General features: G+C 41.0%; 1 protein-coding gene across 3 annotated transcripts in view; it reads left to right on the top strand.

The window, feature by feature from the left end:
* SLC17A5 (solute carrier family 17 member 5) overlaps positions 1-12,861 on the top strand; it is a 48,251-nt gene extending 35,390 nt beyond the window's left edge. For 2 of the 3 annotated variants that reach the window (XM_034990328.1, XM_034990331.1), the window contains 2 exons: positions 7,888-7,978; positions 11,461-12,861. In XM_034990328.1, the coding sequence (XP_034846219.1) occupies positions 7,888-7,978; positions 11,461-11,598 (229 nt within the window). In that variant the 3' untranslated portion in view covers positions 11,599-12,861. Of the gene's footprint in view, positions 1-16; positions 227-7,887; positions 7,979-11,460 lie in introns of those variants that run through there. The other variant, XM_034990330.1, reaches the window with a different exon arrangement.
* Positions 12,862-13,152: the final 291 nt, after the last annotated feature.

Below are 13,152 nucleotides of genomic sequence, written 5' to 3'. Positions count from 1 at the left end.
TTGCTCTCTGTCTCAGATGACTCATCTGCCACGTAAGGAGGACACTTAGGAGCCCTGTGGCAAGGCCCACATGGGGGGAACTGACGCCATCGCCTGCAGCCACATGAATGAGCTTAGAAGCGGATAATGCAGCCCCAGCCAACATGACCGAAACTTCATGAGAAATTCTTTTTTTTTTTTTTTTAAGATTTTATTTATTTATTTGACAGAGAGAGAGATAGCGAGAGCAGTAACACAAGCAGGGGGAATGGGAGAGGGAGAAGCAGGCTTCTTGCCGAGCAGGGAGCCCGATGTGGGACTCGGTCCCAGGACCCTGGGATCATGACCTGAGCCGAAGGCAGACGCTTAACGACTGAGCCACCCAGGCGCCCTTCATGAGAAATTCTGAGCCGGAGCCACCCAGCTAAACCACTTCTATATTCCTGACCCAGAGACCCTGTGAGATGATAAATATTTGTTGTCCACAGCTGCAAGGCTTGAAGTAATTTATAGTGCAGCAGTAGATAACTAATTGAAAAGTCTTTAACTGTTAGTCTTTGATTTCTCTGTGACATGGGACTCAGGTTCATCGTTAAGACTAAGAAAGAAGATAGGTGTGGAGAAAAAGACTCGAGAATCATAAAAGTTCAAACTAGCTACCGGGGAAATTTGTCACTAAGAACTCATTAAAGGGGTTTCTGGCATTGACGAGGATCAGCTGCAATTGGAGATGAGTTTTGTACTTTCTCTATTTTACAGAGTTGTTCTTTCAGTGGTTTCAGCTGCCCAAGTGTAGGATTGAAAATGTGCTGTAGAATTGATTTAGGCTTGAGATTTTAACAAGCTAAGGGTTGATGAACACTCAAAGGGATATGGGAATTGAGAGTTTGGGCACAAAAGATATCCAGGCTGTGTTATCTCTCAGATGCTTTTAGTTGAAATAATAGAAATCCTAATTCAGGCTGGCTAAACAGCATAGTGTATTGATTCACTTTAGTGTAAAATCCAGTGACAGTTGGCTTCTGGCAGGAGTTGACATCAGCTGTCCACTAATATTACCAAAGATTCATTTCTTTTCCACTCTCTAGCTTTCATGATACTAGTTTTATCCTAAGACTGGGTGTGCTTGTTAAATCACACAATGAAATGATTGCCAGTAACTACCAGAATTGCATGCTTCTTTACTCACATCAGTCAAGGAAGAAAAGGATCCTTTTCTCTCTCAACCATGGAAGTAAGTCCTGGGCTTCATTTTGATTGAAACAAAGCAAGTCACATATCCACCCCTGAACCAACCCCTATGGCCAAGAGAATACCATTTTACTTTAGGACAATTAGCACCCCCCTAAAGTTAGAGGTAAAGGAGTCAGTATCCCCCAAACCTCATGGGAATGGATGCTGAGGAGGCCACTGGTAATATCCACTACAACACATGAAGGTGGGAACACAAAGAACTCATTTTGAAGAAGAAGAAACTCAGGTACAGAGGAATTATGTGGCTTCCAGAGTCACCCCTAGTAAATGGCAGACCTGAGATTTGAATCCAGGTCTCAGCAACATGATTCAGGGATCTTTCTGCTACATCAAGTTGTCTCTTGAAGATCTTAAAAATTGGTCATTGTCTAGTAGTTATTTTGAGAACTCAGGGTAAAGAACTCGTTGCCAAGAACAGATACATACTCCGGTTGCCTCAGTTTATGTGAGTTTATTTTAAAACTAAGTAAATAAATATGAGAAGTAAAAATTGTAAGGAACATAAAATTGACTGACTAACCAAGCTAGCCAGAAAGAAGGTAGTAAGACACCCACTCCATTTCATGGAGCTGAAATGTAATTCAGGATTCATCAGGTGCCTTCAGTCCTTCAGGAGCTCTGGAATCTGGCAAGAGCTTCTGGGAAGGTGAAAAAAAAAACCAAAACAAATATACATAGTACTTACCTTATAAGATTGTTGTGAGGATTAAATAGAACACATCTACACTCACATATACACTTAGCTCATAATGTAGTAAGTTCATTTGCACATAACACAATAAACTATTATTTTCTGGCAAACTGAGTTAGGTGCCATGACAGGGTCACAAATCAATCCAAGTAAAATATTAAAGGGCTGATTGGTGAGCTCTTAGAAAAGAAAATACTGATTACTGAGGAGTAACCGTTGGATCATTAACAGCCAAAATAGCAAAATGGTCTAATTTCTCAACATTTTTAGCCTCATACATAGAGGGAACACAGTATATATGGTACATCAGGATTTCAACTAGATCTCCCATGATAACCTTTTGGATAAGTTGGGAAAAGATGAATTGGATGTACAATGAGATGGATGTGTAATTACTAAATTTCAGTGTCATAGCGTGCTGATTAATGGATCTAGTTATTTAACAAACAGCGTGCCCAGGCACTCTACCAAATGTTGAAGACACAAACATGAAACTAACATGGCCCCTGTTTGCATCTGTAGAAGCTTCTGGTATCTTGAAGTGTGATAAGGTCACACGTCCTGAAGCATATACTGGATGATGGGCAGGCAGGATCCTGGAACTGGGCTTCAAGCATCAGCTGAGTGGTTGAACTTCATATCTTGAAGACTCTGTTCCAGCCCTGGCATTTTGTGAGTCATAAGTAAAAAAAAAAAATTATCTAGATATAGTATGAAACTGAACAGTTTAGTAACATAAATGATGCCAACAAGTAGTTGTCGAAGTTGGGAGAATGGTAAGTGCATGTATGCACCATGTGCTTACCACCAGATTTCTGGTTGTCATCAACATATATATATATATATATATATATATATATATACACGGGGCGCCTGGGTGGCTCAGTCGGTTAAGCGACTGCCTTCGGCTCAGGTCATGATCCTGGAGTCCCGGGATCGAGTCCCGCATAGGGCTCCCTGCTCGGCGGGGAGTCTGCTTCTCCCTCTGCCCCTCCCCCCTCTCATGTGCTCTCTCTCATTCTCTCTGTCTCAAATAAATAAATAAAATCTTTAAAAAATATATATATATATATATATATGTGAACAACATATGTAACTTTTAAAAATATATCGCTGTAACAAACAATGAATCATGGAACACTACATCTAAAACTAATGATGTAATGTATGGGGATTAACATAAGAATAAAAAATTTTAAAAAATATATATCACTGTACAAATGTAAGGTAATCACATCAAAGTTAAAATTATTTCCCTCCCTTCTATTTTGATTCAACCCTTTAGATGAGCTTGCAGTTTTTATTTTCCAACTACAATTTCTTGGTTTAAAGGATACTAGTTGTTTCTAGTTCTCCATGTCTTGGTTAACTAAGGGATTACATATCTTTTGACCATGTTGTTGCTTAGTTGCTTTTTCTTTGGTAAAAGCTGAGTGCCCACAGGGCGCCTGGGTGGCTGAGTCGTCTGCCTTCGGCTCGGGTCATGATCCCAGAGTCCTGGGATCGAGCCCCGCATCGGGCTCCCTGCTCCGCGGGAAGCCTGCTTCTCCCTCTCCCACCCCCCCTGCTTGTGTGCCCTCTCTTGCTGTGTCTCTCTCTGTCAAATAAATAAATAAAAATACTAAAATTAAAAAAAAAAAAAAGCTGAGTGCCCATGCACTGGATAACACTCTGATAGTTAGAACAAGAACATTCGAGGGCCACAGACCTTTAAGCATTCAGCACTGAAGCTTATGGTGAAAAATTAAGCTCCAGAAAACTGGTATTTCCTACAGAATGAATTCAGTGATGACTATGGCAGTTTTATTAACAAGGCAGCATTATAGATTATAACCTTATAATACTAAGTACTGATTTGGAGTCAGACAAATTGGGTAACATTTTACAGTCTTTCTTCATCTGTAGTATGGAGATAGTAATCCCTACCTCCTGGAGTGGATTTTACTATTAAAATGGGATATATATATAAACTTAGAGCCATGCCTGACATAAGGTTTTTGAACAAACAATCAGTAATCCTATTAACCTAAAGATGTGTTCGTGGTATTTTCCAAGCCTCTTTCTCTCTAGATTAAAATAGAGATTTTCTGTGGATAATTTTGTTGCCCAGATACAGGGGAATTGGAGAGATTTTTAACGATTAATCCCACAGCACTCCAGTACTCCACCAACACAGAAGGCAGACTGGGTCTGGACAACATCTTTTTTCCCAGCAGTCATCCATCTCTCATGGCCCTTCCTGGCCAAGTGTAATATAAATACTTGAATGAGTTTCTTGGTGCTGACATTTAGGATTTCACAGCATTCATCTGCACTTAATATCTGTCACTGAAAAGGCCTGGCAACATTGCAGGTGGTTCCTCCTACTGCCAAGGTGTTAATGGTTTAAAAAAAAAAAAAAAAGATTCTGCCAAGCTTGGTTAATTTAAGATACACTCCCTAAAGGGCATAAGCCAAAAAGACCTGTGTCGTGTGCTTTTGTTATTGTTTCCAGTACAAATGAGTTTTGAACATAAAAATTTGTGATGTTTGTAGATCATTGACTTAGGTTCAGCAGGATGTTTTATTTAGGCACTCGGGCTGCCATTCAGAATGCCATAGACTGGGTAGCTTTAAAAAGTAGTTTATTTTCTCACAGTTCTGGAAGCTGGAAGTCGGAGATCAGGGTGTCAGCACGGTCAGGTTCTGGTGAGAGCTCTTTTCTTTGCTTGCAGACGGCCTCCTTCTCCCTGTGTGCTCACATAGCCTTTCCTTGGTCAATACTCACAGAGATAGAGCGAATTCTCTCTCTTCCTCGTCTTTTTTTTTTTTTTTAAAGGTTTTATTTATTTATTTGACAAAGAGAGAGACAGCGAGAGAGGGAACACAAGCAGGGGGAGTGGGAGAGGGAGAAGCAGGCTTCCTGCTGAGCAGGGAGCCCGACGTGGGACTCGATCCCAGGACCCTGGGATCATGATCTGAGCCGAAGGCAGACGCTTAACGACTGAGCCACCCAGGCGCCACCTACCTAGATGATTTTTTTTTTTTTTTTACCTAGATGATTTTTATGAAAAATAAATTATAGGGGCGCCTGGGTGGCTCAGTCATTAAGCGTCTGCCTTCGGCTCTGGTCATGATCCCAGGGTCCTGGGATCGAGCCCAGCATTGGGCTCCCTCCTCGGTGGATACACACAGCAACTTGGGAAGATGTTTAGCAACTCCCCTATGTAATCCAAAAGGTTGCATACTGTGTGGTTCCATTTCTATGAAATTCCTGATCGGGAATCAGCACCCTTTGGAGCCAGTACCCAAGAGAGGTATTTGTGTCTGTGGGACAAAGCTCCAGCAGCCAGCACAGCCACTGCCCCAGGGGTCTATGGACAGGACCTGGCACAACTGCGGGTCACATGCCATTTCTCTGGTCACATGTATTGAATGAGCATATATGTACTGGCCCTGGAAATAATGAAGGGGAATAAAACATGAGTTTGCAGTGAGACTGTGGAATCGGAAATAGCAAACTTGAATTATAGAACAATTACCTCTTAGAACCCATAGCACTAGCTTTAAGGACAATAAAGTTCTGGGAAGACAGAGCTCAATATGCGCTGAACTAGACAAAGAAAGCTTCGTGGAAGAGGTGCTAAGCAAGTCGTCCGGACAGAAAGAGTATGGATTTCAGATAGCGAGTAGGGTATGATGAGTACAGATAGCTAACAGGAATGAGCGTAGCAGACGTGATTGGCTGGAATGAGAGCTCTCTGAATCTGAAGTTCGTATTATGCAGCACTAAGACGAGGTACATGGACCAGGGCCAGGCCACTGCAAATCAGGCAAAAGATTACAATCTTCTTAGGGTAAGCATGAAACCATCCTTGTAAGTTTTTGAGTAGGGGTGACCTCACAAAATTATGATTATTCAAATTAAGGCTTATACAGTTTGAGAGACAGTTCAGCCATATGTAAAATGTCCTTAAAAATGTTTATTCCAGTAGATTCTGTTTCTTGATCGGGGGCTAATGACATGGTTCTGTTCACTTTATAGAAAATTCATCACGCTGTACACTTATGGTCTGTGTACATTTCCATATGTATGTTGTACTCAAAAATAATGTTTTAGTGTACTTGGTGGGTTGTGGGGGAACTCACATGGGACCAGCAGGTATGTTACATGTATACATGTATGAACCCATGAATGATAAGGGAAATAATCTATCACTAACTGGCCAAGGTCACATGGTAGAATTGGGAGTCACAGATCTTTAGGTCTCCTGATTAGCAGTCAATATGACTTCTTTATGGAAAATAAGCATTTCATTCAGCCTTCCTTAGTCTACATACATTCCTTATGTATTGGAGAAATCAACAGATCATTAGCACTTTCCAAATACAAGCAGGAATTCTTTCTTTAAAGATTCGCATCTAAACATAGCTAAGAATATTCCACTCCTCTAAGCTTTACCCTTAAAATAAATCAACTTTTCCTGAACTTATTAAAAATGCATTTTTTGTTATACACACACACAAACAATGTATACCAAACTTGTCTACTTCTGGGAAGTATGCAAGGACTTAGCTATAAGCATATACATATAGTAAGTGGAACATGTAAGTTGCAAAATTGTTATGTTCATTATTATCTCATTTCTATAATAATATATTAGAAATATAGGGGCACCTGGGTGGCTCAGGTCATGATCCTGGAGTCCCAGGATCGAGTCCCGCATCAGGCTTCCTGCTAGGTGGGGAGCCTGCTTCTCTCTCTGACCCTCCCCCCTCTCATGCTTTCTCTCTCTCATACTTTCTCTCTCAAATAAATGAATAAAATCTTTTAAAAAAAAAAAAGAAAGAAATATATACATATAAATAAAAATAATTAGGATATTTACCGAAGTGTTAATGTTGATTATCTCTATATGGAAGGACAAAGGTAATTTTTTTTTCAATTTTCAACAATGAAATAGATTTTGTAATCAGGAAATAAATTCTTTTTTTTTTTAACTAAAGAACCTTAAGACACATCAAACTTCCTATCTAATATAGTCCTGTACCCTGTACGAAAATCAGTCTCAACACTTTTCTTTTTTTTTTTAAAGACTTTATTTTATTTATTTGACAGAGAGAGACACAGCGAGAGAGGGAACACAAGCAGGGGGAATGAGAGAGGGAGAAGCAGGCTTCCCGCTGAGCGGGGAGCCCGACGCGGGGCTCGATCCCAGGACCCCGGGATCATGACCCGAGCCAAAGGCAGATGCCCAACGACTGTCTCAACACTTTTCTAAATCACTATAAGAAAGATTTTCATTTGGGGCGCCTGGGTGGCTCAGTCGTTAAGCATCGGCCTTCGGCTTGGGTCATGATCCCAGGATTCTGGGATCGAACCCCTCATTGGGCTCCCTGCTCAGCGGGAAGCCTGCTTCTCCCTCTCCCACTCCCCTGCTTGTGTTCCCTCTCTCGCTGTCTCTCTCTCTCTCTCTCTCTCTTTCAAATAAATAATAATAAATACATAAAATCTTTTAAAAAGCTGATTCTTTAAAAAAAAAAAGGATTTTCATTTCAGTGACTGCGTTCCCCTGTGTAATATTAGAATGCTTATTAACTATTGAAATGCAGGTTTTTCACCAGTTAAATATATTCAGTCCAACTTAGTAAGACATTTCATTTAGACATGAAATTTCACAAGAATACAGAGTGTTCTGGAAGTAATACAGCTATCTGTTGAAAGAAGCCACTTAGGGACGCCTGGGTGGCTCAGTCCGTTAAGTGTCTGCCTTCGGCTCAGGTCATGATCCCAGGGTCCTGGGATCAAGTCTCACATCGGGGTCCTTGCTCGGCGGGGAGCCTGCTTCTCCCTCTGCCTGCCACTCCCCCTGCTTGTACTGTCACTCTCTCTCTCTCTCCAGCAAATAAATAAAATCTTTTTTAAAAAAAAGCCACTTAAATGTGTAACATAATAATAAACCTCTATGAAAATGTTTCCGCAGGTATGCTGGTATCCTCCTGGGCATCACAAATACATTTGCCACTATTCCAGGAATGGTTGGGCCTGTCATTGCTAAAAGTCTGACCCCTGATGTAAGTAGATAATTTGCTTATAAACTGCAAAGGTCTCCACAGTTCACTTAAGCCTGCACATCTGTGTCAAAATTGAGCATATTTTAATTAAGAGTAAAATTCTGAATGTTTATTCTTATGCGGTTCTTTAGGTCAACAAAAAGCTAAATGCCATAATGGACAGGAAAGTATATTTTCAAAGAACACTCTTTGGTTTTTAGACGAAACAATAGAACTAAGTTCAGCGAAGATATTGTAGCTGACACCACGCAAGTACTTAAAAGTGGTGATATTATACAAGATAAATAACTTGTGTCTTTGGTTTGAACAAAGAAAAACTGGCAATGTAAATTCATTCAAGAAGTGGATCCACAGGTGCACCTGGATGGCTCAGTCGTTAAGCGTCTGCCTTCGGCTCAGGTCATGATCCCAGGGTCCTGGGATCGAGCCCCGCATCAGGCTCCCTGCTTCTCCCTCTCCCATTCCCCCTGCTCATGTTCTCTCTCTCTGTGTCTCTGTCAAATTAATTAATTAATTATGTTTTTAAAAAAAGTAGTGGATCCACAAAGGTGAGGTATCAGGAAGTCATGTGGGAATGAGTCAGGAACAGGGAAATGAACACCACTGAGAGGAGCAGAAGACTCGCGAAGACACGGTAGATGTCTTCACATAGTGAAGGATGACCACACGGAACATGGTGACTTATTCTTGGCAGTTCCACAAAGACAGATGAAGAGAAGTAATGAGGACACAATAGGAAAATTCTCTGCTCCAAGCTGTCTACTATACAGAATGGGCTGCCTTATGAGTTAGTGAGCCCTGAAACAGTCAAACACGGATCTACGGGCATTTCATGAGTGATTATTAATATGCTAGATACTGAGGATCCAAAGGCAAAATGACAAGCTTCTACACTTGTGAAACACATCATTTACAGATCGCACATAATCGAATAGTTAAAGTACAGTGACGAATGCTGCAGAAAAGAATGTGTGCAGAGTGCTGTGGGCACAGGGGAGAGAGCACGCAATTTGTGAGGAGGGAGCCCTGGAGGAGTGAGCTGGGTGTGGGAAGGGCACTGAGACTCCGAAACACCGTGGGCCCCGGGGTGGTCCCACCTCCAGCTGGAAGGCGGCGTGGTGCCTCATCAGTCAGCAGAGACTCAGCACTGTGCAAGTTGCCCACAATGTGTAAGAAATAAAAATAAAGGACCCCCAACTCCAATTTTCTACTGTTTAAAAAAATCTAAAGCCTGGTGGAATACAGTTTTCAAGAGGCTGACTTAAACCTCTAAGAGACTTAATTTTCTCTGTCTCTGTGATCAAATTAACACCATCTAATCCTTAGAATTTCAGAATATGCTTACAAACTTTCTCACTACCAAATATACTGATTTCGGCCGTATAGGTGTTTGCCACAGTGGGTGTTCCTGTTTCTTCTCTGCTCCCACCATTTCTTTCTTTTTTTTTTTTTAAGATTTATTTATTTAAGAGAGAGATCATGCGAACGGGGGGTGGGGGGCAGAAGGAGACAAGCAGACTCCCCACTGAGCAGGGAGCCTGATATGGGGCTTGATCCCAGGACCCTGAGGTCATGACCTGAGCTGAAATCAAGAGTCGGTCGCCTAACCAACTGAGCCACCCAGGCACCCCTGCTCCCACCATTTCTGATTCCTTACTTGAATGAATCCAAGCCTCCTTGTTACTATTTTCTCTCACTTAATAGAAAGGGACATTGGGAAAGTTTTGTTTTGGTTTTTTTTTTCTAGAATTGTGTGTCTCAATATGGACACATCAGAAATGTTTAACCTTATCTTCATGGAGCACTGTGGCAACACAGGAACCTAAGTAAACCATGGGAACCTAAGTAAACCATGTATTAATTTCACTTACTATGGCTAATTATAGTATTTCTGCTAGAGATATCTGGATTCCTCAGTTAAAGTCTTGAAACGTTTGTAAAGTGGGAACCGAATTGGATTTTGGATATGGTATCATAGCATTTGTTTAATGTTATTAAAAGGATATTATTTTTTAAAAGGAAAACACAGGGGCGCCTGAGTGGTTGAATCGGTTGAGCATCAGACTCTTGATTTCAGCTCAAGTCATGATCTTGGGGTGATGGAATAGAGCCCTGCATCTGGCTCTGCGCTCAGTGTGGGGTCTGCTTGGGATTCTCTCTCTCCCTCTACCTCTGCCCCTCCCCCTGCACGCATGCACTCACTCTCTCGCTCTAAATAAATAAAGAAAATCTTAAAAAAAAAAGAAAGGAAAAACACACATTTGCCTTTACAATTGTAATTGCTCACAATTAAAAATTACTGCACTGCCTCAAAAACTTTGCAGAATGAGCAGAGTACAAATAAGTAACACATTGTTAGCATATGAAAATGTTACTAAAATTACAATGGATTTCTAAGATTTTTTTTCACCGAAATACATGCATCTCAGATAAGCATAACTTAACAAGAGAGTGCTCTTTTTCTCCATGCTTTTCCTTTTTTCCTAAATGAATGACCTCATACTAGCTTCCTAGTGTCTTTCCTTTTTCTTCCTCGTTGCCAATTCCCCTGCTTGTTTTTTCTTTTCTACATGCTGTAGACGTAGCATTCTGGTTACGCTGACATTGCAAAATCCAAAAAATGGTGGTTTAAGTTAGTCACATGACCCAGAAATTCGCTAGCTGCCTGGTGTTTTTATACCACTGTGCTATACAGTAAACAATTGTGTTCTGTTGATCTCTTAACTGGCAAATCCCATCCGTGCCCTGTTTTGTGGGCCATTCAGGAGCTCTCTGTGCCAGGCCTCAAACTTGAAATTCAAAGTCCATCTTAACTCATCCTTACTTGATCTGCCCCTTGTATCTCCCACCTAAGAACTTGGAAGATGATGGGCAAGCATACTACTTTCCTGGTAACACATGATTGAAAGACATGCCACATGTTTTATTTTGAGTAAACCTGAGTAAACTTTGAATAAATGGTATTGTAAAAATACACAAATCCTAAGTATAGGGGTGGATGAATTTTCACAAAGTTAATCCACTCGTGTAACCAACACCCAGTCCAGAAACAGAACGTTACCTCTCTTGCAAAGCCTCTGGGTGCTCCTTGCTGCCATTCCCCTTTCATCCTGGTAAGAGGAGCCACTACTCCGACTTTTAACACTGTGGATTAGTTTTGTGTAATTTTGAGCTTTTACATAATGGAATTTTATATAATGCAGTCATTCAGTACATACTCATTTGTGTCTGGCTTCTTCTGCATAACATTTCATTTGTGAGATGCATCTGTGTTGTTTTAGCTCATTCATTTTAGTTGCTGTATAGTATTCCATGGAGCAAATATACCTCAGTTTCACTGTGGATGGACACTGGGTTGTTTTCAGCATGAGGCTTTTATGAATAATGCTACTGTTGCAACAATCTTGTGACCCTACCTTTTCTATAAAGCGGACTATAAACAAAATTTTTTTTCATGTGCATGTTTTTCTTTCTCCCTATAGAACACTATTAGAGAATGGCAAACAGTTTTCTGTATCGCTGCTGCTATAAATGTGTTCGGTGCCATTTTCTTCTCGCTATTCGCCAAAGGTGAAGTGCAAAACTGGGCTCTCGATGATCGACATGGACACAGAAACTGAAGGAACCAATAAATAATCCTGTCTCTATTAACGTATTTTTGTTTATCATGTAACCTAAAAGTGCCTTTGATATTTTAAATGTGTATGCATTCTACATATAAGAAAAAAATTGGATGAAATTTTTAAGGCTTGTAATCATGAAATGTCACAAGTTGCCAGATTAGTAAAATTAGCTATTTTTAATCATTAATAACATGTATCCTGAAACTTAGACTTGAGGGTCACATATCCGGCTGTAAATCAGGCAATATAAAGTAGGGGAGTTCTATTTATTTTTAAGGGGCATCCTTGAAGGAATGAGCGGAAGTGGACCCTTCTATCCCTTTGCTTAATTACACTAGATAATAATTCTCAGGTCTTGGTCAACACCTGTTTTTGACCACTTTGCTCATACAAATTATGTCGGCCTGACATAGGTCTCAAATGACACTTAGGTCTCAAATCTCCATGGAGCTGCCAGCCAGGGTATAATTTGGCCTGGCAACCACATGGAGGGAAGCATGCCCAGGAGGCTGCCAAGCATTCCCTCACTGGCTTCAGGGATGGTGCCCACCATTTATCAGAGGCAGCATCCAAGACCAGGGTCAGCGCCAAGTCTTCAGATGGCGTTCTTCCCCTGGGCGCTGTTAATGTGTCGAGAAAGCCGCAAGTAGGCCCGAGGAACAAAATCCACCGCCACAGTCTCGATACAAATCCTCACACTTTTCCCTTCCCGGCACACTGGAATATTGATTGGCATGTAACCTGCAAGAGAACGGTGTGATGCCCAATTAACTACAAATAAAATCATCCTTGATTAAAACTACTTTCACGTGGATTAGAATATAAATTTCCAAGTCCCTGTGTTCTCTGGGCTTCACCAGAATAAGTAAAACAATTTTAAAACTCTCACATTTTTTTTCCTTTTGTCTACATGTAAGCTTCTGGTTGCAGTTGAAAGTTGAAGTGACTTTTATTTGGCCCCATCATCTACAACCAGTGGTGGAATAATCCTTACTTGTGGTTCCTAAAATCATGTTTTCCAGTTTTTCCCCAAACCAGCTTCCAGTGGCTTTTGAGCATGCTTGGAGGGCATTTATGTGATTTAGAACTTCATTTATGTTTTGTTATGTTTGTTCAACACTACCTGTAACATTTTGAGTAAAACTGATTCATGTAATATGGTGTGGATACATTTCTGTACATTTCTTTTTTAATCTGTAAATAGCTTTAAGTTGCTATGGTGGTGTTTCTTTTATAAATCATCAAAATAAACATTTTTGGGTTGGTTTTGGATCTGACAGTCCTATGGTATTCTCTAGTGTCTCGAGTGGCTATTTGACATCTCTGTTGTCCTCCTCAAGCCACCAGCCTACCTCCACGGGCCCCTCCCTGAGCCACCACCAAGCCAAGGAGACTTAGGCCATCTAAGGGAGACAGCATGAGGAAACTTTTGCCATCAAACTGCCCTTCCTAGCTCTGCAGAGGGCCCGCTCTTCTCCTGGAAGCATATGCCTACACCACAAATTGTACCCTCTCCTGCCTCCTCTAAGATCTTGATTAGTCATTCCCCTG

The sequence above is a fragment of the Mirounga leonina genome, unplaced genomic scaffold (genome assembly GCF_011800145.1).
Source record: "Mirounga leonina isolate KUSES-001 unplaced genomic scaffold, KU_Mleo_1.0 Mir_53, whole genome shotgun sequence".
In the NCBI taxonomy this organism is placed as follows: domain Eukaryota; kingdom Metazoa; phylum Chordata; class Mammalia; order Carnivora; family Phocidae; genus Mirounga; species Mirounga leonina.
The sequence above is the reverse complement of the archived record's forward strand: the minus strand, read 5'-3'. Positions and strand labels throughout refer to the sequence as shown.